This window comes from Neofelis nebulosa, chromosome 17 (assembly GCF_028018385.1).
Source record: "Neofelis nebulosa isolate mNeoNeb1 chromosome 17, mNeoNeb1.pri, whole genome shotgun sequence".
Classification (NCBI taxonomy): Eukaryota; Metazoa; Chordata; class Mammalia; order Carnivora; family Felidae; genus Neofelis; species Neofelis nebulosa.
In genome coordinates this window covers 7,498,610-7,525,352 of record NC_080798.1, presented here as the reverse complement: position 1 = coordinate 7,525,352, position 26,743 = coordinate 7,498,610, and the positions used below count along the sequence as shown (strand labels likewise).

General features: G+C 48.7%; 2 protein-coding genes across 5 annotated transcripts; one reads left to right on the top strand and one right to left on the bottom strand.

Moving 5' to 3' along the window:
• Positions 1–3,613: 3,613 nt before the first annotated feature.
• On the top strand, positions 3,614–16,029 carry LOC131499878 (sialic acid-binding Ig-like lectin 8). Of its 3 annotated transcripts, none has more exons than XM_058708416.1 (8): positions 3,614–3,755; positions 4,463–5,975; positions 6,159–6,437; positions 6,588–6,710; positions 7,556–7,804; positions 8,623–8,719; positions 9,278–9,361; positions 15,045–15,187. In XM_058708416.1, the coding sequence occupies exons 2-8, from the start codon at positions 5,534–5,536 to the stop codon at positions 15,052–15,054; spliced, it is 1,284 nt and encodes a 427-aa protein (XP_058564399.1). In that variant the 5' UTR covers positions 3,614–3,755; positions 4,463–5,533; the 3' UTR covers positions 15,055–15,187. The 3 variants fall into 3 exon arrangements, with proteins under 3 accessions (XP_058564399.1, XP_058564397.1, XP_058564398.1); XM_058708414.1 differs by having other exon boundaries at positions 3,623–3,755; positions 9,278–9,374; positions 15,045–16,029; XM_058708415.1 differs by having other exon boundaries at positions 3,628–3,755; positions 6,663–6,710; positions 9,278–9,374; positions 15,045–16,029.
• On the bottom strand, positions 13,717–26,682 carry CEACAM18 (CEA cell adhesion molecule 18). Of its 2 annotated transcripts, XM_058708434.1 has the most exons (6): positions 26,534–26,682; positions 23,995–24,351; positions 22,569–22,841; positions 20,555–20,836; positions 19,144–19,279; positions 13,717–14,220 (listed from the first exon to the last, which is right to left on the bottom strand). In XM_058708434.1, the coding sequence occupies exons 1-6, from the start codon at positions 26,583–26,585 to the stop codon at positions 14,202–14,204; spliced, it is 1,119 nt and encodes a 372-aa protein (XP_058564417.1). In that variant the 5' UTR covers positions 26,586–26,682; the 3' UTR covers positions 13,717–14,201. The 2 variants fall into 2 exon arrangements, with proteins under 2 accessions (XP_058564417.1, XP_058564418.1); XM_058708435.1 differs by lacking the exon at positions 23,995–24,351.
• Positions 26,683–26,743: the final 61 nt, after the last annotated feature.

Sequence of the window (26,743 nt, the reverse complement as noted above, 5' to 3'; positions counted from 1 at the left end):
AGCTGGAGAGAACACCTGAAAACACAAATCTGGACATTTCATTCTCTGATTCTCTAGCTTTCCACTTTCAGTGGCTTCTATTTCTCATGGAAATAATGAGAAAGTAGGAAATATGGCCCATGAGGTCTTGCTTTCATCTGTTTGTCCCCCTTTTGACTGTATTAGACAGGGCTCCCCAGAGGAACAGAACCAAACAGAGATTTACTATGAAGAACTGGTTCAATAATGGAGGCTGAGGGGACCCACAATCTGCCACCTGAAAGCTGGGGACCCAGGAAAGCCAGAGGTGTAATTCCAGTCTGAGTCCCAAAGCCTGAGAACCAGGGGGAACTGATGCTGCAGATCCCAGTGCATGGGCAGGAAAACACCAATGTCGCAGCTCAGAAAGGGAAGGAGTACTCTTCCTCTGCCTTTTGTTCTTTTCAGACCTTGGATGATGCCCACTGGCAGCTAGAAGGGGTTATCTACTTTACTGAGTCAACCAAGTCAACCGATTCAAATGCTAATCTCATTTGGAAACACTCCCACAGTCACACCCGGAAATAATGTTTAATCTGGGCATTTAATCAGCATAGACAGACAGACAGACACACACACACACACACACACACACACACACACACACACAAAACTGGGCATTGGTTATTCTGACTACTGACACCGTTGGCCATTTCCTGTCCTTTGCTCAGGGAAGATGGGGCTCCTGTGAATAGGCAAATGGCCCTAGTTGTCAGGTTAAAGAGATCCTGGGACAATGTCTTAGAAGGAGAGAAACAGGCACACTGTTTTCCTGGATCCTTTGCATGGCACTGTGAACTTCTCTCTGGGCACCTGTGTCCCCCTGGATTGGTGGACCAATCAATGTACCAGGGCTCAATGGCTCTTGCTCCCGGAAATTCAGCCACTTTCCCCCAACACCTTCTTCACTCCCAGCAATTGAGCAGCTGGAATGTCAAGCCAACAAAGGTGAGCCACCAGAGCAGCCACAGGGTGTGAAAGCTGCAATAGTTCCTGCTCTTCCACTGACCCTCGAATCCCCATGGCTGCTGCTTCAACTTCTCCCTTCTCTTGTAGCCAGCTTTAACCTGGATGCAAACGTGGAAGGGGATTCTGGGAAATGTAGTCCCAGCCTGGCAAAGCTCCACAGGCATCTTCACTGAAGGCTTTAGATCCCCATTTAAGAGCCATCCTTTTATTTTTTATTTTATTTTTTTATTTTTTATTTTTTATTTTTTTTATTTTTGGGACAGAGAGAGACAGAGCATGAACGGGGGAGGGGCAGAGAGAGAGGGAGACACAGAATCGGAAATGGGCTCCAGGCTCCAAGCCATCAGCCCAGAGCCTGACGCGGGGCTCGAACTCACGGACCGCGAGATCGTGACCTGGCTGAAGTCGGACGCTTAACCGACTGCGCCACCCAGGCGCCCCAAGAGCCATCCTTTAAATACAGTACGTACAAGGGGTGCCTGGGTGGCTCAGTTGGTTAAGTCTCTGACTCATGATGTCGGCTCAGGCCATGATCTCACAGTCCATGGGTTTGAGCCCTGTATTGGGCTCTGCTCTGACAGCACAGACCCTGCTTGGGATTCTCTCCACCACCACCCCCCCTCCTCCTCCTCTTGCTCTCTCTTGCTCTCTCAAAATAAGTAAATAAACATTTTAAAAAAAATTTTAAAGAAATACAGTATGTAGAAAAATTCATCAGGCCTGTAAACCTCCAGAACGTTACCTTTTACCTATTAGCTATGATTTGTGCAAGCTAGTGTTTCAGTTACCTGTTGCTGCACATCAAGCCACCCTACAACTCAGTAGCCTGAACAATCATTGTATTTTGTCTCACAGTGCTGTAAATTGGTCAGAGCCCAGCTGGACAGTTTCACTCCTTGTCTTGCTCTGGGCTCTTCTGGGCAGTTATGTTGTGATGGTGGCCGGGGCTGGGGCTGGATGTCTGAGGCTCAGGGTTCCTCTATGTAGCCTCTCTCTCCATCAGAGTCCCCTGGGTTGCTTACACAGATGCCCAGGACTCTGCGAGGCAGGAGCGGAAGCTACCAAGCCTTCTTAATATCTGAGCTGTATGAGTCTTAGAACATCTTGTCCTCCACATTCTATTAATCAAAGTAGTCATGGACCCGACCTTGATTCAAGAGGAGGAGATAATAATAACAATTTTATCTCATAATGAGGGGAGCTCCATGTTTGTGTAAGGAAGGCCAGGGTTGTTTGGGGTGGTCTTTGGAAGCTAGTTCCTACAGCTGCCCATCTGTCTTGAGTTTTGGCTGCCTGCTCTATGTGATGAGGGGATTACCCCTCTCTGTCAGAGATGTTCAGAAAATGAAATGGAACCGGATATGTAAAAGGGCAACACAGAACCTTCACTTTCCCTGCTCTTGAACTAGTGGCAATAGCCTGGCATTGTCCATAGGACATTTCTGAGGGTGGATAGAAGGATAAGGAGGAGAGACTGAGACCTTCCCTTCCCCTGAGGGAGTTCCCTTACCCTGGAGTTTCCCTTCCAGGTAGACCTAAGCCCTCTCCAGCACATCTGACATGCTGACTATACTGACTCCAGACCTAGGATCCCTGTTCTGTGTGATCAGGCCCCTCCACAGAGCTGTGGACATGCCCAAAGCCAGCACTCCCCTCTGATTCAGAACCACGGACAGCACCATCACCCTTTCCCAGGGACCACCTCCCACCCCCAGCCAGGTAAGTCCTGTTTGGAGACAGCGCCCCCTGTGGGTGGTGGCCCCTCCTCTGCTGGGGCAGAGGTGATGTTGGTCACAGAGCACAAAACTTGGTAGCTGGAGGAGGATTTCCAGCACATTAGGAGACTGAGTGTGATAGAGAACATAATACCTGAGAGTACAGGAATTCTCAGGGTACCAAGATCACCTGTGGAATTCACATCCCTTGAGATTGCCTGAGAGTCCCTACCATGTCAACTTGTCTCTGAGGACCCACTTTGCAGTTCAAAAGGGCAAGAGCTCCCGCTGTCCCCCCCCCACCCATCCCCCTCAGCCATCCCTAGCCTTCACCTCCCCCATCCCAGCTACCTAACCTGTGACACTGGAATTGTCAGGAATCTGTCTCCCAGCGAGATGCTACTCCCCTCAAAGACAAGAGCTACATCTCTCATATTCACCCCTTTACTGGAAACCTGAAAGCATAAGGTAAATGGTTGTTGAATGAATGAGTGAATGAATGAATGAAATTTTCTCTCCATCTCATGGGAAAAGTTGATAATTCTTCCCTCTCAGATTAACATAAGCTACTCATCTCCCAGCTCAATGAATTCTGGTCTGACAAAGATTGATTAAGTAGCTCCCTGTGTAGACAGTGGTGCATGAGACAGGGCACCCACATATGATTTGGGCAATTCATTTGCCCACTCTGGACCTCAGTGTCTTCTTCTGAAAATCAAAGAAGTGGGGCTAGAAGGCCTCCTAGCTCTGATGGCCTGTGGGTTATAAGTTCCTCTTTTGCACGCAGCTAGATTCTCTGTGATTTCCCCGTATCTCTCCTTCTCATTCTTCTGCTTTTCTTCTTTTTAAAAATTTTTTTAAATGTTTATTTATTTTTGACAGAAAGAGACAGAGCATGAGCAGGGAGGGGCAGAGAAAGAGGGAGACACAGAATCCAAAGCAGGCTTCAGGCTCTGAGCTGTCAGCACAGAGTCCGACGCGGGGCTCGAACTCACAAAACGCGAGATCATGACCTGAGCCGAAGTTGGACACTTAACCGACTGAGCCACCCAGGTGCCCCTCATTCTTCTGCTTTTCTTTGCAAACTGGGGACCATGGGAAACATATTGGACATGGCCCAACCCTTCTGACTATAGAGAGGCTGCAATTGACCCTGCTGTGTGTAGTCCAGCACAGGGGGATGGGGCTGCAGGGTGACACGTGGCAGCATTGCAGGAATTATGATGGTGCAGGAGTGCCTATGCATGCCAAAATCCTGCCCCTTCCCTTCTCAGTGACCCCAGTGCTGACTGTGCCCCTGGTTATGGGTAAGGATTCAGGGCAGGGGTAACGTGGGAGGGGAAGATTCATGAAGTTGCATGGAAGAAAACAGACTAATGTTCTCTGTGCATACACAGTCTTAAGAAAAACATGAGCATAGTACTACATAGTACAAGCAGCATGCTCGGGTGATGAAACCATGAAGAAAAAAGCAAGGGAACAATCTGCATTAAAGTGAGTCCAAGGACTCCTTTGGGAGGAGTGGGGTGTGCAATAGGGATGGGGATCGAAGGGATGGTCCAGGGTGCCTGCAATGCTCTGTTTCTATTTTGTGATGAATCACTGAGTTGTTCTTGTTGGAGCCTCTTCTTTGTATCTTATATTCCCCCCACCCAAATGTGTCAAGAGAACCAACATAGGTCGAAGGAGGCACCAGAACCTCCTAGAACCTCCTCCCAGCCCCCAGCCACACAGTTAAACATAACCTTCTGTGAATTCAGGTGCACGTCTCTTCTCTCACCAAATCATCCCCACCTGGAGAGTGGATGACACCCAGCTGGCATTCCTCACTCTGTGTCTCCTACACACCTGAGTCCTGGGACCAGAGCCCTCACGGGCAAAGCCCCAGAGGTTGGCAGACTCCGCCACCCTCTGGAGCAATAGAAAAAAGGGTGAGATACCAGCGGTGAAGAAATCGTCCTGGCACCCAGACAGCCACAACAAAGGGGGAAGTTTCTACCCCTTTCAAAATTGGTCCCTTTTCCTCTGCCCTTCCCCCCATACCACCCTGTGTACAGCCACAGCTTCAGTTTCCCATGTGTCCTTTGTGTCAGTCTCCCCTCAATGTCCTTGGAATCTTTGTCTCCCCTGCTTGAGTGTCCCCTGTGCCCAGTCTTCCTAGGACACAACCTCCAACCTCCAACCTTCCTATGAACAGCACCTCCCTCTGCCTGTGTGTCCCCTGTCACAGGGAGCTCTGGGTACCAACACCTACTGTTTCCTTGCTGGACAGTGACTCCAAGGGCAGTGCCTGGGGCTAGTGTGTGGTCTCATGAGCAGGGAGGGGAGGCCTACCATGTGGATTCCAAGTGAGGGAGGACAGTTGACCTCCTCACACCTCCACCCCTGGCCTCCCCCATCTCTCAGGTCCCTATGTCCCCACATGAGTTCCACAGACATGTACAGCCTGTGATTCAGGTGGTCTGGCCCAAAAGAACCCTTTTTCACTTTGCAAAAAAATGACCCCAGAAGGGAGGGGCATTGGCAGGAAGGCGGGAGATGGGGCTCGAGCCCTGCACAGGGTGTGAATTTGGGCGAGGCTCTCACTCTCTCTGGCCTCTAGGCCCAGGATCCCCAGCAGTGGAGATGCGGTGGTGGATGGCTGATTCCCAAGGGCTGTCCCGGCCCTGACAGCGTCTGCGTGCGAGGTTCCTTCTCTGACGAGGGCCGCTGTTCTGACATCACTGTCACCTTCCTGTCGGGGCCTCCTCTCAGTCTTGCAGCTCTTAGCTTCTGAGAGACAGACCTGGAGAAACAGGCTCCCCGGGGACCCGGCACCTCCAAGCCCAGACATGCTTCTGCTGCTGTTGGCCCTGCTCTGGGGGAGGGAGGGGGCCGAGGGCCAGAGGGGGGCCGGGAGGGGGCCACAGGGGGATTACTGGCTGCAAGTGCAGGACGCAAAGGGGCAGGAGGGCCTGTGTGTGCGAGTGTCCTGCAGATGCTTCTATCCCCGGGAAGGCTGGTCTGAGTCTACCCCAGCTCTCGGCTACTGGTTCCGGAAAGGGGCCGGTGTACAACAGGATGTTCTAGTGGCCACAAACAACCCAGATGGAAAAGTGCGGCAGGAGTCCCAGGGCCGATTCCGCCTCCTCGGAAACCCCCAGGACTACGACTGCTCCCTGGACATCAGAGATGTACGGAGAGGGGACTCGGGGACATACGTCTTCAGGGTGGAGAGAGGGCCTTCTGTGAGATATACTTACACACGTGACCAGGTCTCCGTGCGTGTGACAGGTAAAGAGCAGATTGTGGGAGAAGCCACAGGGGAAGGTTGGGGGTCCCAGGACAACCCGGGAGGGGCTGGGGGTAATGCATGTTGGGGCTCAGAGGCAGGGGCTGGACCAAAGCTTGAGGCTTCTCTCAAGGCTGCACCTCGGACCCTCCTCCTGATCCCCGTGTCTCCCCATCTCCCCCCAGCCCTGACCCAGACACCTGACATCCTTATCTCGGGGACCCTGGAGTCTGGACGCCCCAGTAACCTGACCTGCTCTGTGCCCTGGGCCTGTGAGTGGGGCACACCCCCCATCTTCTCCTGGACGTCAGCGGTCCTCGCTTCCCTGGGCCCCAAGACCCACCTCTCCTCTGTGCTCACCCTCACCCCACGGCTGCAGGATCACGGCACCAACCTCACCTGTCAGGTGACCTTGCCTGGGACCGGAGTGACCACAATGAGGACCATTCACCTCAACGTGTCCTGTGAGAACCGGGCCAGGGTCACCCGGATCCCTGATGGGGTCCTGAGGGCAGTTGGCTGGGGGGTCAGGGCCTGGGACATTGGGTGTCGGGTCCTGGCATGTGGGCTGGGAGGGGGTCAGGAGGATCTCCACCCTCTTCCCATTTATGCAGCTCCCGTGGGGACTGAGGGCCAATGTCCACCAGCCCTCTCCGTTGACGCCAACCTGCCATGTCTTTCTGTCCCAGATTCTCCGTGGAACTTGACCGTCGCTGTCTTCCAAGAAAACGGCACAGGTAGGATAGGGGCTCCTCCTAGGGTGCAGGGAGCAAGGGCAGGGCCGGGTCCCTCTTGTGGGTCCCCCAGAGGCCCTCCCCCTCCCCGGCCCCCATGGCCCTGTGAGCAGCTGTCCCCTTCGGCCCCTCCCTCCCCCACTTCTGCCCTCCCCCCTGTTATCAGGAGAGCAAGAACAGGGCGACACTCGCCCGGCAGAACTGCCCCTTATCATGCACCTCCGGACGCCCTCACCTTTTATTTTCCTACCAACCGTTTATCTGAGTACTTTTGAACAGCTAATCTACTCACACGGACACGTATTCATAACGCACAGCAAAGTCGGCCTCGGATGTCCAGTTCCCTCCCGGAAAGTGTCTCGTGTCCAGAGGCTGCTCTGAGCCTCAGTGTGTTTGCTAAGGATCTAAGGGGCCCTTTGCCGTCAGTAGCACAGACGGTCCTCCTTCTGCTCTGTGACTGCGCAGTATTCCTTCACGTGGATGGGTTCTGCTTCTGTGTGCGTCTTCCACTAATGGAAAATCATGGCGTTCATTTTACTGTATTAACCGAAATGCTATGATGAGTAAGTAATCTTGTGTCACCTTTCACAGCAAAGTGTATGTATGTCTGTGGGGTAAGTTCCTAAAAGCAAAATGTAGCTTTTATGTTCTTTCCAAGTTGAGAAATGCGGCCAAGTTGTCCTGCATGGAGGGTGGACAAGTGCACATTCCCACCATCAAGGGGAGAAAGTGTGCCTTTTCCTGCACTTCAATTGACCTCTGTTCCCCGTCCCCTCATCCGGTCTCTTTTCATATCCTTCTGCTTTCTCTCTTTTTGTCTCTCTGACCCTCAGTCTCTTTTTCTCCAGCACCCACAGCCCTGGAGAATGGCTCATTTCTTTCAGTCCTGGAGAACCAGTCCTTGCGCCTGGTCTGTGTCGTCAACAGCAACCCCCCTGCCAGGCTAAGCTGGGCCCAGGGGCACCTGACCCTGTGCAGCCCGAACCCGGGGGTGCTGGAGCTGCCTCGGGTACAGGAGAGAGATGAAGGGGAATATACGTGCCGAGCTCAGAACGCGGTGGGCTCCCAGCACGTCTCCCTGAGCCTCTTGCTGCAGAGTGAGTGCATCTGTGGGGGTGGCTGGAGGAGAACAACAGCACCTGCCCCCCCCACCCCCGGGGCTCCCCAGCCGCGCCCCCTGACCCTTAAAGGGGATGTCAGCTCTGGTCTGTGCTCCCCTGGATTTTCCCTGCTACCTCCAGTATCACTGTCCTCTTCCAGCCACACCCCAGCTGTAGGGTGGGGTGAAGGCTGAGAGGGGAAGCCAGGGGAAAGGGGTGGGTCTTGGAGGAGAGGGGCTGGGGCCTGCACAGGTGAGAACACAAGATCCTTGATTTGTGGGACAGGGAGGAGGCCACCATGTGCCCAAACTTTAAGAAGAAGCCAGGGTGCCTGCGTGGCTCAGTCAGTTAAGTGTCTGACTTGGGCTCAGGTCATAATCTCATGGTCCCTGGGTTTGAGCCCTGTGTCAGACTCTGTGCTGACAGCTCAGAGCCTGGAGCCCACTTCGAACTCTGCGTCTCCCTCTCTCTTTGCCCCTCCCCCACTCAAAAATAAACATTAATTTTTTTAATTTAAGGAGAAGCCAAAAAACCTCAGTAATAGAAGTAAGACTGCAACGCAGTCTTTTTAAAAAAAATATACATGAACATAAAATAAATATCTCAATGAACAAAGTAACTGCATTTTAAATAAAGACAGGCTGCAATCCAGCCCCTGTAGGCCTCACTCACCTGGCCCTAATCCCCTCCCCCAGCCCCAAGTTCCTGTGTTTTGAGGCTGGCAGGGGGGCTGGAAAAATCTAGGGTCCCACAGGGAGTGGGAGAAGATACCAAGTCCTTGGAGAGGAATCACCAATAATTCAATCTGTGTGCAGGAAAAGCGTGGCCTTTATCAGAAAGGCTGCTGGGGGCAGTCGGGGGAGCAGGTGCAACGGCTCTGATCTTCCTGGTTCTCTGCATCATCATCATCCTGTGAGCATTGACCCTGGGGAGGGAGGGATAGCCCTGGGTGGGAAGGGCAGGCGAGCACAGGATGGAGGGACCTGGGTGGGTGAAGAATCTGAAGCAAGGGCAGGAAGGAGGTCGATGGCACCTGGGTGAGTCTGTCATGGAACTCTTGGGGCACCTGGGTGGCTCAGCTGGTTAAGCATCCGACTTCAGCTCAGGTCACGATCTCGTGGTCCGTGGGTTTGAGCCCCGTGTTGGGCTCTGTGCTGACAGCTGGGAGCCTGGAGCCTGCTTCAGATTCTGTGTCTCCCTCTCTCTCTGCTCCTCCCCTGCTCACACTCTGTCTCTCTCTCAAAAATAAATAAAGATTAAGAAAAAAATTAAAAAAAAAAAAGAGCTCTGTCCCCATTGTCCAGGATAGGAAGGCCTGCATTCTCAACACTAAGGTCTCTAGAATGGGATCACCACTCTCCCACCTCCATCACCCTTCCAGCCCCTTAAGAGAGAATGGAGGAGGGGGTCAGTCTGCCCACAGCATGCTGAGCTGGCCAGACTGAAAGGCTTTCTGGTCTCTCCTTTCAGAGTGAGATCCCACAGGAAGAAAGTGACAAAGCCTTCAGTGGGCACCGAGAATACAGGCATGGAGAGTGCAAACGTTGTCACGAGGTCAGTGTCTCAGGTGAGTGACCTGGGCGTCTTGCCATCAAGCATCCTGCCTGGATACCTATCCCAGGATGGCATTTAGAATTGCTCTACTGAGCATGGCCAAAGTTCCTCTCCTTATCTCCTCCTCCTCCTCCTTGGGGATTCCCCATCTTTGGGACAGCACAACCACTCCCTCCTCTTTCTTTCCTGTCAGGCATGCAGGAGTCACCTTCTGTCTCTCCTCCTTGTATTTCCTACAGCCCCAAATTCACCACATCTTGTCCATTTCTCCTCTTAAGGACAGCTAGCTTCGCCCCCCCTCTCTATCTTGACCCCCATCATTGCCAAGGATTCAGAATCTTTTTCCTGGACCTCCTCATCTCCTTGCCTCTCACCTTCCTTGTCCTACACCAAGCAGTCATCTAAAAGCCACCATTATCGGGGCGCCTGGGTGGCTCAGTCGGTTGAGTGTCCGACTTCGGCTCAGGTCATGATCTCACAGTCCGTGAGTTCGAGCCCCGCGTCGGGCTCTGTGCTGACCGCTCAGAGCCTGGAGCCTGTTTCAGATTCTGTGTCTCCCTCTCTCTGTGACCCTCCCCCGTTCATGCTCTCTCTCTGTCTCAAAAATAAATAAACGTTAAAAAAAATTAAAAAAAAATAAAAGCCACCATTATCCAGTTACTCTGCATTTAAACACCTGTTTGCCCCCATTGTCTAAAGCAGAGGCTGGCAACTTTTTCTATCAAGGGCCAGATAGATACTTTTGGCTTTGCACACTTTACAGTCTGTTGTAACCACTCATCTCTGCTGTTGTAGAGTGAAAACAGCCATAAACCATATGCAAATGAATGAGCACAGCTGCGTTCCAATAAAACTTTATTTACGAACACAGGCAGTGGGCCATATGTGATTCATGGGCCATAGTTTGCGGACCCCTGACCTAGAGAATAAAGTCCAAACTCCTCAGGAGTCCAAACTCCTGCAGCCCTGCATATTCTGGCCTCTCGAGCACCTACCTCTCCAGAAGGACTAGGGTTAGGGTGAAGTGAAGAAGGCCCTTGCCCCAGATGCAAAACTTAAGGAGGTGCTCCAAAATCTCCATAATCCAGATAAATAATGTTTTCATGTACTATTTTTTTTTTTAATTTTTTTTTTTCAACGTTTTTTTATTTATTTTTTTGGGACAGAGAGAGACAGAGCATGAACGGGGGAGGGGCAGAGAGAGAGGGAGACACAGAATCGGAAACAGGCTCCAGGCTCCGAGCCATCGGCCCAGAGCCTGACGCGGGGCTCGAACTCACGGACCGCGAGATCGTGACCTGGCTGAAGTCGGACGCTTAACCGACTGCGCCACCCAGGCGCCCCTTCATGTACTATTTTTAAAAAAACAAAATTAAGGCAAAACATCCATGGTGAGTAAAATATTAAAAAATCTAAACAATGACAGGATCACTAGACTGAAGTTAGTTCAAAATTATTTAAGGGGCACCTAGGTGGCTCAGTCGGTTGAGCATCTGACTCTCGATTGTGCCTCAGGTCGTGATCTCACAGTTCGTGAGATTGAGCCCCGTGTTGGACTCTGCACTGATGGCATGGAGCCTGCTTGGGATTCTCTCTTTCTCCCTCTGCCCCTCTCCCCTGCTCATGCACTCTCTCTCTCTCCAAAAGAAAAATTAAAAAATTATCTAAGATCATAACTGAACCCAGAGAAATTCTCAAACATGGCAGTATTCTCAATTGAAAATGAAAGGAGCAGAGAGGTTGATTTTGAAAATGTCCTCTCTGCGTTTGCTTCCAGTAAAACCAGGAAAGCAAAATTATCATAAATTCTGGTTCGGGTATAAATAAAATATTTAAACTGAAAGTAATGTTTTAGTACATGGATTCTTCAAGTTTGCAATAATATTTTAATTATTTTAATGTGGGTGAAAAACTTAGAAACACAAAAACATATATATATATATATATATATATATATATATATATATATATATGTATTTTCTTCTGCCTTAGGCTCTAGTTGGCTCAGAAAGTCACTCTTACTTTCCACTCCATCCACACTGGACTCCTCTGAACAAGGGTATTTGTGCCTCTGGTGTTTACATGGACTGTTATTCTCTCCTCAAATGCTCTTCCTTCCCATTTCCACTTCTTCATTCCTGTTCAGCCTTCATGCTCTGATGTAAATGTCATGCTTTTCATTCATTTGTATTCAGACTGGAAGTCTTTGGAGGGTTTTGAGCAGAGTACCATGTATCTTTTATTTACTAATTCATTTGGGAAATGCTATTGAGCCCCTCCCAAGTGACAGGGGAGGGGTTGCAGGTGCTGGGGATTCATCTCTGAAAAAAAAAATTGTTCATCTGGGGCTCCGTGAAGTATTAGTCTAGACAGAGGGATACAACCAAACCAAATAAACAACCAATCAAACAACAAATAAGTGACTACAATGTGAAAGGCAGATGTGTACTTGGGGGAAAGTGAAGGGCACAGAGACCAGGGGTGCTGGGGAGATGGCTTGTGTTTTTTCTGTTCTTTATTTTTTTGTGGTAACTTTACCATCTTAGCCATTTTTAAGTGAATAGTTGTGCAACAGATTTCTAGAACATTTTCGTTTTGCAAAACAAACTCTGTATGTGTCCATCGGACAGCAAGTACCCACTTCCCCTGACACTCCTGCCCCTTGAAACCCACCATTCTGCTTTCTGCTTCTGTAGGTTTGATGGCTTTCGTAGATACATCACAGAAGTGGAATCACACAGTTTTTGTATTTTTGTGACTGGCTTATTTCACTTAGCATAATGTGCTCAAGGTTTATCCATGTTGTAGCCTGTAACAGGATGTCCTTCTTTCCAAGGACTGAATAATATCCTGTTGTATATAATAATGTATATAGCACATTTTCTTTATCCATTCTTCTGCAGATGGATGCTAAGTTTGTGAATAATGCTGCAATGTACATGGGCATGCAAATATCTTTTTGAGATCCTGCTTTCAATTTGGGGGGATAAACACTCACAAGTGGAATTGCTGGGTCATGGGAGTTTCCATTTTAAATTTTGAGAAACTGCCATACTGTCTTCCACAGTGGCTGCATCATTTTACTTTCCCACCAACAGTGCACAAGGGCTCATTTTTTCCATATCCTTGCCAACACTTGCTATTTTTTATTTTTCATTTTTTTTTTGCTTGTTATAGTGGGCATCATCTCACTCCTCATGGATGTGAGATGATAGCTCACTGTACTTTTGATTTGCATCTCTCTAATGATTAGCAGTGGTGAGTGTCTTTGCATAGGCTTGTTAGCCATTGTATATCTTCTTTGGAGAAATGTCTAATTCAAGGTGGGGTTTTTTTTTTTTTTACCCATTTAAAAAACTGAATTATTTGGGGTTTTTTGTTATTGAATTGTAGGAGTTCTTTATATATCATGGATATTATCCTGGATAATATCCTGGGTATTTTCACATATATGATTTGCAAATATTCTCTCCCATTCCATAGGTTTGGCCTGTGGTTTGTGTTAGCGATGATTAAGCAAAGACATGAAGGAGGTTCAAGAGTTTGCAATCTATTGTGATCAAAGAGCATGCTGGGCAGAAGAAACAGCAGGTGCAAATGCTCAGAAATGGGAGGCAGACCAGTGAATGGAGGACCAGCAGGAAGTCTGTGTAATTAGACAGAGAGAGGCAAGTGCCAAGAAATGGGACATGAGTTTGAAGAAGTCAGGGTGTTTGTAAATCATGTCTGCACACATAGTCCACTGTGGATGTCTGGAGGCGTTGAAGCAGAAGAAGGACACAATCCAGCTTTCATTTTCACAGATCCCTCTGGCCACTAAGTGCAAAAAAGACTGTGTGTGGCAGGGAAGTTAAAAAGGAGGCTAGAGGAACATTCCCGGCTGGAAATGATGGTGGCTGGAACCAAGATGTCATGAGGGTGGGGCTTGATTGCATTCCAGATGAAGTCTGAGGTTAAGGCTAAATGGAGTTTGCTAATGGATTGAGGGTGGGATATGAGTGACAGAAGGGGGTCCAGGATGACTCCTAGATGTTTTCTGTGGGCAGCCAGAAGAACAGAGGCACCAATCATCGTGCTTGAGAAGGTTGTAGGAGGAAGAGATTTGGGGGAGTAAAGGAGAAGTTCCGTTTGAATATGTTCTGTGTGAGTTTTGGACGAGGGAACGGGGATTTCAAGTACACCACTGGATCAAAGTCTACAGTTCAAGGGAGAGAATGGGCTGGAGGTATCCGGGGCCCCTCTAATACTTAGGGGTCAGGGAAATGCAAAGCAAGCAGCAAAGAGACTGCTGATGCACACCTTGCAGTCCAGAAAAGAAGCGCTTTTGTTTAGGGAAGACAAGCAGTTGGATGACCTTTCTGTTGTTGCAAAGTCCAGGAAGGCGGGGACTGAAAGGGGCCCATGTGGCTTTCACAAAGCAGAGGCCTTGGTAACAATGGTGTCAGGAAGTGGTTGTGTGTGTGTGTGTGTGTGTGTGTGTGTGTGTGTGTAACTCTTACTCTGAACAATCAACAAAAACAGGAATCGTTCCGTTGAAGTGTTCTCTCATCAAGGGCGAGGAGCAGCAGAGCATCAAGGGCGGGGACAGCATGCTGCTGTCATGAACCAGCACACATTTAGTGGCTTCCAACAGCATACATTTATCATCTTACAGTTCCAGAGGTCACAAATCCAAGTCCACAAGTTTTCACTGGGTTAAAACCAAGGCGTTGGCAGGCAGGACCGAGTTCCTTCTGGAGGCTCCAGGGGAGAAAGGCATTTTCTTGCTTTTTCCAGAAGCATCTGTATCCCTTCGTTCGTGACCCAGGTCTCTGTCTTCAAGGCCATGAGTATAACATCTTCAAGTCCCTCTCTGCCTCCTTTTAATTGTAAAGATAAAGACTCCTGTGATTACATTGGTCACACCCCAATAATCCAGGGCAAACTTCCCATCTCAATATCCCTGATCTAACTTCATCCTTAAAATCCCTTTTTCCATGTAAGGTAACACATTCATAGGTCCTAGGGGATTAGGGTGTGGGCATCTTTGGGGGGCTATTTTTCTGCCTATGTCGTAGGGACATAATTTCTTTGACTGATTGTCTGTCCACGAAACTGTGAACTCCCTAAGGACAGGTGCTGCGCTCAAATTGAGGCTTTGTAATTCTCTCTCTCTCTTACCCAGTTCCTGTCCATTATATCATAATTCACCATTAGATACTTACTTGTTTAACTTGCTTCTTGCCTCCTCCCTCGATTAAAGAGTCAGCTGCAAGAGGTCAGTGCCTACATCTCTTGTACTCATTACAGTATATGCAGCACCCAGCTTAGGGCCTCTTACACAGGGGGCCTCAGTAGGACACCAGGCTTTGGGATCAGAAAGGACTTGGGCTGGATCCTGGTTTCACCGGGGACTTTGAGCACGCTGTTTTCTTGGTTCACCCTCAGTTTTCGTATCGATAAAATGAAGACAATAATAATATCTTCCTTATGGGGTTGTTGTGGCAAATTAATGAGATTCACAAGCATCAAATAAAGTGCTATGTATTAAATATTTGAGGAAAGTATGAATGGAGGGAATTCCACAAAAATGTATGTGAGATGAATGGATGAAGGAATTTATGGACTTCTCTCCTGGGTATTCTCTGCCTCACTCTATCCCCCACTGTTTGGTTCTGACTCCCTTTTCTCTTCCTTCACGCAGGGTCTCCTGATTGAAGCCTGGGCAGGCAGCCTTCCCCCAGATGCCGCCACCCCCTCCTTACGGGAGGAAGAAGAGCTCCATTACGCAACACTCAACTTTCACCAGACAGAGACTTGCTGCCCACAGGAACAGGTGGCCCCTAGTATTGAGTACTCAGAGATCAGGATTCACAAATGAGAGACTGCTGAGACCCCGCCCTGGCTTGAGAGATCTTGGCCCCTGAAGGGCAAAGAAAAAGTCAGGGGCCAATTCCTGTAGACTTAGAAGCCTTCCAGGTGATGAGCTGTGAGTACGACAGAAAGAACACAAGCTTTGTAAACAGAGTATTTCAAGTGCAAAGTCATATGTTGTGCCTTTACCAAGTAAGCGACAGACCAATCCCTGCCTTTCTGTGCCTCAGTTTCCTACTCTGTGAAATAGGGATGAGAAGCCTACCTGTAAGCTCATGGTGAGAAATTTATATAGAAATGCAAGGGACCTAGAATAGCAAAACAATCTAGTGAAGGAAGAACACGGTTGGAGAAATCAGACTTTACTATAAAGCTAGAGTAATCAAGACACTGTGGTGTAGAACGGAATCAAGTCCGTAAACAGAGTGTGTGTATATGGTCAGTTGAACAGCACCAAGTCAATTCAGTTGGGAGAGGAGGGACTTTTCAACAAGTAGTGGGAGAACAAGTAGGTCAAGGTTTAGAAACAATGAAACTTGACCCCTTTTTCACATCACATGCAAAAAATTAGTCTGAAATGAATCGTAAACCTAAAAGTAAAAGTGAAAACTATAAATATTTTATTATTGTGCTGCCCAATATGGTAACCACTAGCCGCACATGGCCCTGGAGAGGTGCTACACTTAGTATGCAAAAAAAAAAAAAAAAAAGATAAAAGATCCCATTAACAATTTTTCATATTGGTTACCTGTTGGAATGATAATACTTTGGATATACTGGTTCTTTTAGACTATTATTAAAAGTAATTTCATTTGTATTTCTCTGATGATGAGTGATGTTGAGCATTTTTTCTTTTTTTTTTTTTTTTTTTTAAATTTTTTTTTCAACGTTTTTTATTTTTATTTTTGGGACAGAGAGAGACAGAGCATGAACGGGGGAGGGGCAGAGAGAGAGGGAGACACAGAAGCGGAAGCAGGCTCCAGGCTCCGAGCCATCAGCCCAGAGCCCGACGCGGGGCTCGAACTCACGGACCGCGAGATCGTGACCTGGCTGAAGTCGGACGCTTAACCGACTGAGCCACCCAGGTGCCCCGAGTTGAGCATTTTTTCATGGCAGTTTCTTTTTAGTTTTTTTTATTATAGCTACTAGAATTTTGAAATTACGTGTTTGCTTTGCATTATATTTCTATTGGACAGCACTGCTCCAGAAGAAAATTTAGGAGTATATTTATGCATGTGCATAGATTTTTTATAGGGCATCCAAAATAGTAAGCATTATGTGTGTGTGTGTGTGTGTGTGTGTGTATATAATAGTAAGCATTATATATATGCTAATAGTAAGTAAGTAATATATATATAGTAATAGTAAGTAGTAAGTAATAGTAAGTAATATATATACATAATAGTAAGCATTATGTGTGTGTGTGTGTGTGTATATATATATATATATACATATATATATATATATATATATAAAATAGTAAGCATTATATATGCTAATAGTAATAGTAAGTAAGTAATATATATACATAATAGTAAGTAATAGTAAGTAGTAATAGTAAGTAAGTAATATATATACATAATAGTAAGCATATATATATGTAAATATATACATAATGCTTACTATTTTGAATGTCCTATAAGAAATCTATGCATATGCATAAATATTCTCCTAGATTTTCTCCTGGAGCAATGCTGTCCGACAGAAATATAATATATATATTATTAAACACTTCTGTTCATCAAAAGGCATGATTAAGAAAATGAAAAGACAAGCCATAAACTGGGAGAAAGAAAAATATATATCTCTGAAAAGGGGCTTGAACCTAGCATATATAAAGAATTATTACCAGTTAATAACACAATAACCTAACTGTTAAAATGGGGGAAAAGACGCAGCCATATATTTCACAAGAGATCCAAATGGCCAGCAAGTACAGGAAAGCTGGTCAACCCTACTGCACATCAGGGAGACGAAAATTCATCACAATGAGATGCCCTATCACATCGGCTAGAATGGCTAAAATCAAAAAGCCTGAGCACAGGGGTGCCTGGGTGGCTCAGTCGGTTAAGCGGCCGACTTCGGCTCAGGTCATGATCTCTCGGTCCGTGAGTTCGAGCCCCGCGTCGGGCTCTGTGCTGACAGCTCAGAGCCTGGAGCCTGTTTCGGATTCTGTGTCTCCCTCTCTCTGACCCTCCCCCGTTGATGCTCTCTGTCTCTCTCTGTCTCAAAAATAAATAAACGTTAAAAAAAAAATTAAAAAAAAAAAAAGCCTGAGCACAGATATCCCTATGAGGTCAATGTCAGTATTACACCCATTTTACACACGGCAAACTAAAGCACAAATGGGTTGTCACACTGATGGTCGATAACTGCAAGCTTCGTGATACAGAGACCACGTAATGATCACAGAGAGGTTCCATATCGAAAAAGTAAATGATTTGAAAAAAGAATGTGTCTTCTAAAATCGTCATCATCACCTCGGTCGATACCACCACAATCATCTTCACTGTGGTCACGGCCACCACTGCCACCATCATTACCATCAAACCCATTGTCACCACGGCATTAACATCACCATCATCTCCATCATGCCTCAGTGGTTCTCAATCAAGATAATTTTGCTCTCCTTGAGACCTTTTCTTTTCTTTTTTAAAGGTTTTTCTTTTCTCTCTTTTTTTTTTATTTAAAAAAATTTTTTTAATGTTTATTCATTTCAGAGACAGAGAGAGACAGAGCATGAATGGGGGAGGGGCAGAGAGAGAGGGAGACACAGAATCCGAAACAGGCTCCAGGCTCTGAGCTGTCAGCACAGAGCCCGATGCGGGGCTCGAACTCACGGACCGCGAGATCACGACCTGAGCCGAAGTCGGTCACCCAACCGACTGAGCCACCCAGGCGCCCCTCTTTTTTTTTTTTTTTTTTTTTGAGAGAGACAGAGAGAGACAGAGCACGAGCAGGGGAGGGGCAGAGAGAGAGAGGGGGAGACACAGAACCCGAAGCAGGGCTCCAGGCTGCAAGCTGTCAGCACAGAGCCCGACGTGGGGCTCAAACCCACGGACCGCAAGATCATGACCTGAGCCAAAGTCGGATGCTTAGCCTACTGAGCCACCCAGGCACCTCCTTGGGACCTTTCTCATGCCTAGAGTCATTTTTGGTTGTCTACGCTTAGAGTGGTGGAGGTAATTGCTACAGATACCAAGTGGGTAGAGGCCAGCGATGTTGCTCAACATGGTGCAGTGTGCAGGATAGCCATATACCCCATCCCCACCTGAAATAATTTTCTGGCTCCAAATATTGATAGTGCTGAGGTCGACAAATTCTGGTCTACTCTATACTGAGAATGCTGCTGACTGCTTCATCCTCCCAGGTAAGTTCTAGCCCCCGCATTACCTTCAGGGCAGACGTTCCCCTTCACATGCTCCAGGTGGGCTAAGAGGACCTGAGGGGAATGTGATCTACTCATGGCCACCCAGCAGGCTAGAGGCAGAGCTGGGATTTGAACCCAGATCAGAACCTTCCCTCTGCCCAGTCTCCTCCTCTGCATAGTTGACTGTTTCCCCAGCTTCACTTGCTAACTAGTGACTACCATGTACCAGGCTCATGCTGGATGCTCGGCACCCACCCCGCTCGTTCTCACAGCTGCCCCTCTAGATGGGCCTCCATATCGACATCGTAAACACAAAGGAAATGGGCTGAAGTCATTGGGTGAAACCCCATTGGTCTTTGGAGGCATGACCACCTCTACGCTCTCCCTCTTTGCTAGTGGCTTCTGGTCCTCGACCTCTCTGTCTGCCCCAGATGATTCCTGACAACCAGTTCCTGGCCTGCCCCTTCTCCCTTCTGGCTCTGCCTCTCACTCTTAGGGCAGTGCTCTTGAGACCCAGTCCCCAGCCAGCACCCCACCCTTGACCCAGGGCAACAGGCACCTGGTGGAGAGATGGCTGATCAACATATAGATCAGGATTCCGCAGAGATAGACGCTGCTAAGGACTGTTATCACGATGAGCCACACCACTTTGGCTCCTGAGATGTAGAAGCCTCTGTTCACAACATGACTGTGGTCTGGAGAAGAGGATACATGGGGGTTAGGAACACCATCACTCAACACCTTGCTCACTCACACATTCATTCTTCAGAAATTTATCAACATTTGTTGTGTACAAGGCACTGTTCTAGGTGCTAGGGATTCAGCAGTGCACAACAACAACAACAAAAACCCTTCCTGCCCTCATGGGGCTAACATTCCAGCTGGCAAGTGGACAGTTGACAATTAAGCAAAGAGATGTCTAATATCATCGCAGGTGGCAGGAAGTGCTGTGGAAAAGAATAAACCCGCTCAAGGTGGTAGAGAGTGACAGGGTCAGAGGTGCTGGTTACACAGGGTCATTAACTCATTGCACAGATAGTCACTGAACACCAACTACGTGCCAGGCACCATGTTAAGCAATGGAGGCAAATGGTGAGCAAAGAGTTCTCCCAGGCTCTGTCCTCCTAAAGCTCACGGTCCAGCGGAGTAGAAAGCTATGAATCAGTGCATAATTGTGCACGTTTGTCAGTCATGTCTGGTGCATAGCAGGTGATTAGTAAATAGCGTGGAGAGACCAGAATAAATATCTCCAGCTCACATTGAGTTGTGCTTGTGGGATGAGCCAGACTGATTGCTTCTCGTGCACTGTCTGATTTAATTCTGCCAGAATTCTGCCAGAAGCCCTGTCATACAGGGACCTTTATTATCTTGACACTACAGATGGGGACGCTGAGGCTCAGAGAGGTGCTCTTCCCATTTACAGATTGATTCCCAAGCCAAGTTCCAGACACCACGCCCACAACAGATCTCTGTTTCCCTTACACCACCACCGCTCCCCCACCCCGCCTCATTTCAAGGCAGTCCAACAAAACAGGGCACAGGCTCTAAGGTCAGACTGCCAGAAGTTGAACTCTGCCTCCTCTGCTGATTGGAGCTGGAACCTTGAATAAAGCACTTAAACTTCCCATAGCTCAGTTTTCTCACCTGTACAATGGAGGTGGTGTTAAAAACAGTCACTTGCTCTGAAGGGAGACTGTGAGGGTCACATAGCTAGTAGGGTGCTCAGTAAATGTTGGCTGGCCATATCTCCCTGGAGCTCACCCTTGCTCTGATCTGAGGTCCCTGAGGGCTTCAGACAGGGGGTAGCTTCAGACTTAGAACTCAGAGGATGGGGGTTTTACCCAACCGTCGTGGGCATGGCATTGTAAGGTGGAGACGGCATTTCTGATGACGGGCACTACGGAGGCAAAAGCATGGAAGTGGGAGTTATTTGTGGGGCATGAGCCCCAGAGGGGGGCTGCTGTACTCACCCGATCTATGCACCTGGATCTGAAATTCCCTGTACATGGCCAGCTGAGTCATGGGGTTCTCCACGATGCATCTGTATCTGCCCATCTGCTCCCAGGCCAGACTTGGGAGGATGATTTTTGCCCCTGAGAGGCTCAGGAGGGAGCCGTTGTGGGTCCAGTGGTACTTGGGACTGGGTCGGGAAATGGCGTTACACTCCATGTGTACTTGGGAGCCGATCTCAGCAGACAAGATGCCATTTAAGATGCTGTGACTGGTTCTCAGCTGCACGTTGTCTGGCCCATCTGCAGAGACAAGGCAAAAGTCTCAGAACCGTATTTCTGACCCCTCGGGATCCTGTCTCTTTCCCTCAACCCGCATGCAGCCCCCCCTCCCCCGCCGACCAGCAGGTGCCCCCACTCTGCACCCCAAACATCCCCTAGAGCCAACACATGCAAGGCGCCTGTGCCAAAAACAACTATAATTATAATGTTTTCCGTTACCTGCACCTACTATGAGCCAGCCCTGTGATTGCCCTTCACATCAGAGTAAAACAGGGATAGAGTAGAAACCGTACAACAGGCCCCCTGCAAGCCAGACTCTTTTACAGGCTGACACATTGGCTTCATTCCCATAACAACCCTTGTGATCAATTTTACAGATGAAAAGAGAGGACTAGGGATTCCGTAGTCCCCTACTGACCCACGAAGGGACAAAGCCAATTCCCCCTATGGCCCGGGAGGAATCTCCCCGAGCAGCTACAGGCCAAGGGTCCTGGCTCTTGGTTGCAAGCCTCTGACCAGTAAGCCATGTACAGAGGTCAGAAGCTATCTGTTCTGTGACCACTTTCTTCACATGATTGCCACAGCATGCTTGTTAGGAAATCTGACAGACTCCACATGGTTCCGGAGTTAGATGTGAAAACTGTTCAAGATTTGTGCTTTTTCGCAGTTGAGAGATGTGAAACAGTTTGGTCAAGGTGAAAGGTCCCAGGCTCATTGTAAGACCCAAGGCTCATTGTATTTATAAGTCAATGTCCTAGGTTTTACCAGACCTGTTTGAGATTTTGGGGAGGTCTGGCTGGGCTGCGTACTTGCCCTGGTGGACGACCAAAGAGGGTCATGCAGAAAAGAGAATGTATGAAATGTGTCATTGAGTTTTAAAATCAAACTGTTTGAGAGAGCAGTTCAATGTGAGTAAAAGGAAAAGTGAAGGCAATTTTGCTAAATTTAGAAAACCGGAATAAAAAGATCATTGGATGTAAAAGGCTCAAGGGAACCTGGGATCTGAAAATTTAATAAATTGAATGTTTTTAACATTTATTTATTTTTGAGAGACAGAGAAAGACAGCATGAGCAGGGGAGGGACAGAGAGAGAGGGAGACACAGAATCAGAAGCAGGGTCCAGGCTCTGAGCTGTCAGCACAGAGCCCGATGCTGGGCTTGAACTCATGAACTGCGAGATGACGACCGAGCCAAAGTCAGATACTCAACTAACTGAACCACCCAGGCACCCCATTGAATGTCATTTTCAAGAAACTATTAGTTGTGGGGCACCTGGGTGGCTCAGCCTGTTGGGCATCCGACTTCGGCTCAGGTCATGATCTCACAGCTTGTGAGTTTGAGCCCTGCATTGGGCTCTGTGCTGACAGCTTAGAGCCTGGAGCCTGCTTTGGATTCTGTGTCTCCCTCTCTCACTGCCCCTCCTCACTCGTGCTCTGTCTCTCTGTCTCAAAAATAAATAAAACGAAAAAGAAACTATTAGTTGTAATCAGGCCCCTCTTTACAAAAGCCAGATCTGAACAAAGTCATACTATTTCTAATCTGGGGAGTGGGGATTGGGTTCCCATCTTGAATAGCAGGTCCTTCTGTGCAGTGAGGGTGATTCTGAGTCCAAAAAGCTGAGATTCAAACCCAGATCCAGCTGGCTACAGGCTGGCTTATGGTGCTCCCACTTTTCAGTTCTGTTTCATTGCTACATCTCTGGGAGGCCCTGGGCCTACCCCTGGCATCACTCCTGTGACCCCAGACCACTCACAGTCCACGGAGAGAGAGAGAGGTTTACTTCTCCAAGGAAACTCTGGAATGCTTTCTGTTTCACACTGAAGTGTTTTGTCATAGCGGCTGACCCTGTGGATGATGAGGGTCTTGAGGTCCGGGGAGATTGTCATCCGGTCATTGCTGGATACCTGTGTGTACTCCACATACCAGTTGACATTGGTGGCATTGGTATAGCAAATGGCGGCTACAGGATCCATATATTCTACCACAGAGCTGGCGTTAGCCCAGATGTCTGGCTTATTTTCCAACTCTGGGGGAAGCAGAAAGGAGACATTAAGGGTGGGGTCTGCCTCTCCAAGCTCTGCTTCTCTCTAAGGGGAATTTTAGGTTTGGGGAGAAGCCATAAGTTGTAAGGTGGGAACTGGGGTCTTGGCAGGAGAGCAGCCCTGGAACTGAGAGGGACAGAGAAGTAAGGTGTAGGCATGAGTGGTTGATGTGTGGGCACTAGCCTGAGCCCACTGTCCTATGCACTGAGCCATCCCTGTGGCATCCATTGCAATAATGGTGAGTTCTTGGCATGGGCATGTGACCTAATGGTTGTTTCTGAACTCTGACCCTAAAACCAGAACACCCCCATCTGAGGAGCCATGGGTAGAATTCAGAGTGACAGCTAGCATTTGGACTCTCCATAATAACTTTTCCCATTATCTGAGTCCCATTCACTTGACAAATATTCCATTTAATTTTACAACAGACAATGGTAGATACTAGCCCCATTCTACAGATGAGGAAACTGAGGACACCACAGAGGGAAGACAAAGGCTCAGGGCCATGCAACATATACACAGTCAGAGATAAACACAGGACTTCCTGTCTTCAAATCCACACTCTCCCCTCCAGCCCTGTGGTGCCCCCAGGAACTGTCTGTGGTAGACAGAATTCCAAGATGGCCCCATGATCTCCAGCCTGTATAATCCCCTTTCTTCAGATTTGGGTGAAACCCGTGACTTTCTTCTAACCTAGGTAATAAAGCAAAAGTGATGGGCTGTCAGTCTGAACATTACCTTTTGTTACTTAAGACTCCTGCTTAGCAGACCATGGGGAGAGAATTCGGCTGACCCTGAAGAAGCAAACAGCCATGATGCGAAATGCCAGTGGACAGAGCCATACATGAGAACACAGCCCCGGGTCAACACCTTGTGTGTCTCAGAGCACAGCGCTCGCCTGGACTTCTGACCCACAGGAGAGCATGATAATGAATGGATGCTGTTTGAAGCTGCTGTTTATTACACAGCAGTAGATAACTGACACCCTGACCGTGAAACAGGACCCTTGATGGGAATGAGTGACCCATTTCTGCAGGAGAAGCTAGGCTACCATCTGCCAGGCCTTCCAGTGTCACCCAGGGGTGGAGACACTTGGACACTATGATCTTCAAGGAACCTCACCACCTGCCAACTCACCTTGAATACTGAGGCAGCCTGTTGCTTTCTCGGTCCTGTTGCCAAAGTCCACCCTCGCGGTATAATTCCCTGTGTCATTTAATGCAGACCTCCTGATCACCAGGCTACCTGTCCTGGTCACATTCTCCCGTCCACTGAACATGGGCCCAGACTGCCAGGTTTCGGAGGGAGGTTTGTAGCTGACAATCATATTTTCCGCAGTGTCATTTGCGCCTCGGTGCCAGCTGTATTCTTGAACATCCTGGGTGACATTCTGGAGGACCAGGATGGTCCGAAATCCCTTGATTCCTAAGAGTGATTCTGGGTCTATGGAGATTTGGCTGTAGGCTTGGCGGGTCCCACAGGCCAGTAGACTGGCTGAAGAAGACAAACAAAACACACATACATGAGAGAGAGAGAAAGAGAGAAAGAGAAGAGAGAGAGGAGAGAGAGAGGAGAGAGAGAGGAGAGAGAGAGAGAAAGAAGAGAAAGAGAGAGAAAGACAGGGAGAGGAGAGAGAGAGAGAATGAGAGAGAGAATGAGAGAAAGAGAGAGAGAGGAGAGAGAGGAGAGAGAGAGAGAAGAGAGAAAGAGAGAGCAAAAGAGAAAGAAAGAGAGAGAAAGAGAGAGCAAAAGAGAGAGAAGAGAGAGAAAGAGAGAGAGAGGAGAGAGAGAGAGGGAAAGAGAGAGAAAGAGAGAAATAGAGAGAGAAGAGAGAGAAAGAGAGAGCAAAAGAGAGAGAAAGAGAGAGAGAGAGAGAGAAAGAAGAGAGAGAGAGAGAAAGACAGGGAGAGGAGAGAGAGAGAATGAGAGAGAGAGAATGAGAGAGAGAGAGAAGAGAGAGGAGAGAGAGAAGAGAGAGAGAGAAAGAAGAGAAAGAGAGAGAAAGACAGGGAGAGGAGAGAGAGAGAGAATGAGAGAGAGAATGAGAGAAAGAGAGAGAGAGGAGAGAGAGAAGAGAGAGAGAGAAGAGAGAAAGAGAGAGCAAAAGAGAAAGAAAGAGAGAGAAAGAGAGAGCAAAAGAGAGAGAAAGAGAGAGAGAGAAAGAAGAGAGAGAGAGAAAGACAGGGAGAGGAGAGAGAGAGAATGAGAGAGAGAGAATGAGAGAGAGAGAGAGAGAGAGAGAGAGAGAGAGAAAGAGAGAGAGAAGATTGATTTACACTGTCCAGGCAATGATCACCAGGGACGCTGGTGAGCACACCAAGGGTTTCTAACTCCCCAGCCTGTCTCCTCTTTCCCATCCCCTCAGCCCCTTTCTTCCTCACCCTCTTCCAGCCTGGCTTCCTCCTTGGATACTCAGTCTCCAACCCATCCTCAAATGACAGTTACGTGGATCTTTATAAAGTCTCAGATGTGACCCTGCTCTCTCCATGCTCAGGTACCTTCCATGACTCCCCAGCACTCTATAGATAAATTTCACACTCAGCATGGTTTATGAGACACCCTTTGAGAGACCTGGTCTGTATGATTCATCTAGCTTCTTTTCGGATCACACCCACCCTACCCCACTTCCCCCATGAACCCCCTTATTCAGTCAGTCATTCCTTCATGCATGCATTCGTGCATTCATTTATCAGAAGGACGCAGTATCTACACTGTGTGCCCCAGACATAGAGAGCTTTCTTGATACACCACCTTCTTTCCTGACTTCAGGCTTTCACACCTGCTGTTCCCCATTTCTGGCACACTGATCCCTGCTCCCTCCTCTTCATGTCCGCCCCCCCCCTTGTCTCTCTACTCACTTCTACTCATCCCTCTGTTCTCAGCTTTGATGTCCCCTCCTTGTCGGTCTGGGTCAGGCAGCCCCTTGGGGCTCCCCCAGCCTCCTGGATCCCCTCATCCCTGTCCCCATCACTCTGGGTCATCAGAATCTGGAGATAGATCTACATCTCACACTGGACTCTGGGCTCCAGGGGGGCTGTCTCAGCCACCGCCACATCGCAGCATCCCTTATCATGAGGCAGAACCCAGTGTATGAGCTCGGGTGATATCTGGGTACATTAAGTTCCCCAAGACTGTCTACACACGTCTTTGACTTAGCATCTAAGTTCAGTGGAGTGCATTCATGTGGGTGGGGATCTGTCATCACCTAAGACACGGAGATCCACTCTCTGTGTACCCTAAACCTTGAATCCATGGAGGGGGCAAAGACACCTGAGACCCCCAGCTTCAGGCCTCCAGGTGAGGACACTGATGGTGTTTGAGGACAGGACCCAGGGTGGCCAGTGAGGCATGATAGTTGTCCCTGTCAGGGGGGCTCAGAGGGTCCTGGGGGGAAAGAGTGGTTGGGAAGAGGTCCAGCTGGAGAGGTGGGGAAAGGGGTCGGGACAGGTTGACACACAGAGGAGGTCATTTCTAGCAAGTGCGTGTGGGGGTCCAAGTTCATCACTCCTGGGTACAGATGGGGATGAACACTGTGTGTGTGTGAGAGAGAAAGAGAGACAGAGAGAGTGTCTATGGGCGCGATATGCCCAGGTGTGTGAGCTCATGAAAGTCCTGGTGTCACTCCTGCCCACCTCTCCTCTACCCCTCCCCTGTCCTGTGGGTTCAGCTTTCTTACCTAGGAGAACCAGCTCCCTCCAATGTCTGCATCGGGGTCTGGAAAGGTCCATGGGTTGCTCAGGTTCTCCTGGGCTAGGTGTCTCTCCAGGGATCGGGCAGCCTCCTCTGCCCCTTCACGGACCTGTTTCTCCAGCCCTGGGCTGCTGGTCCCCATCCCCCTCTGCGTCCCAGGATGGACTCTGAACCACAGCACAGGCGGGGCTGGGGA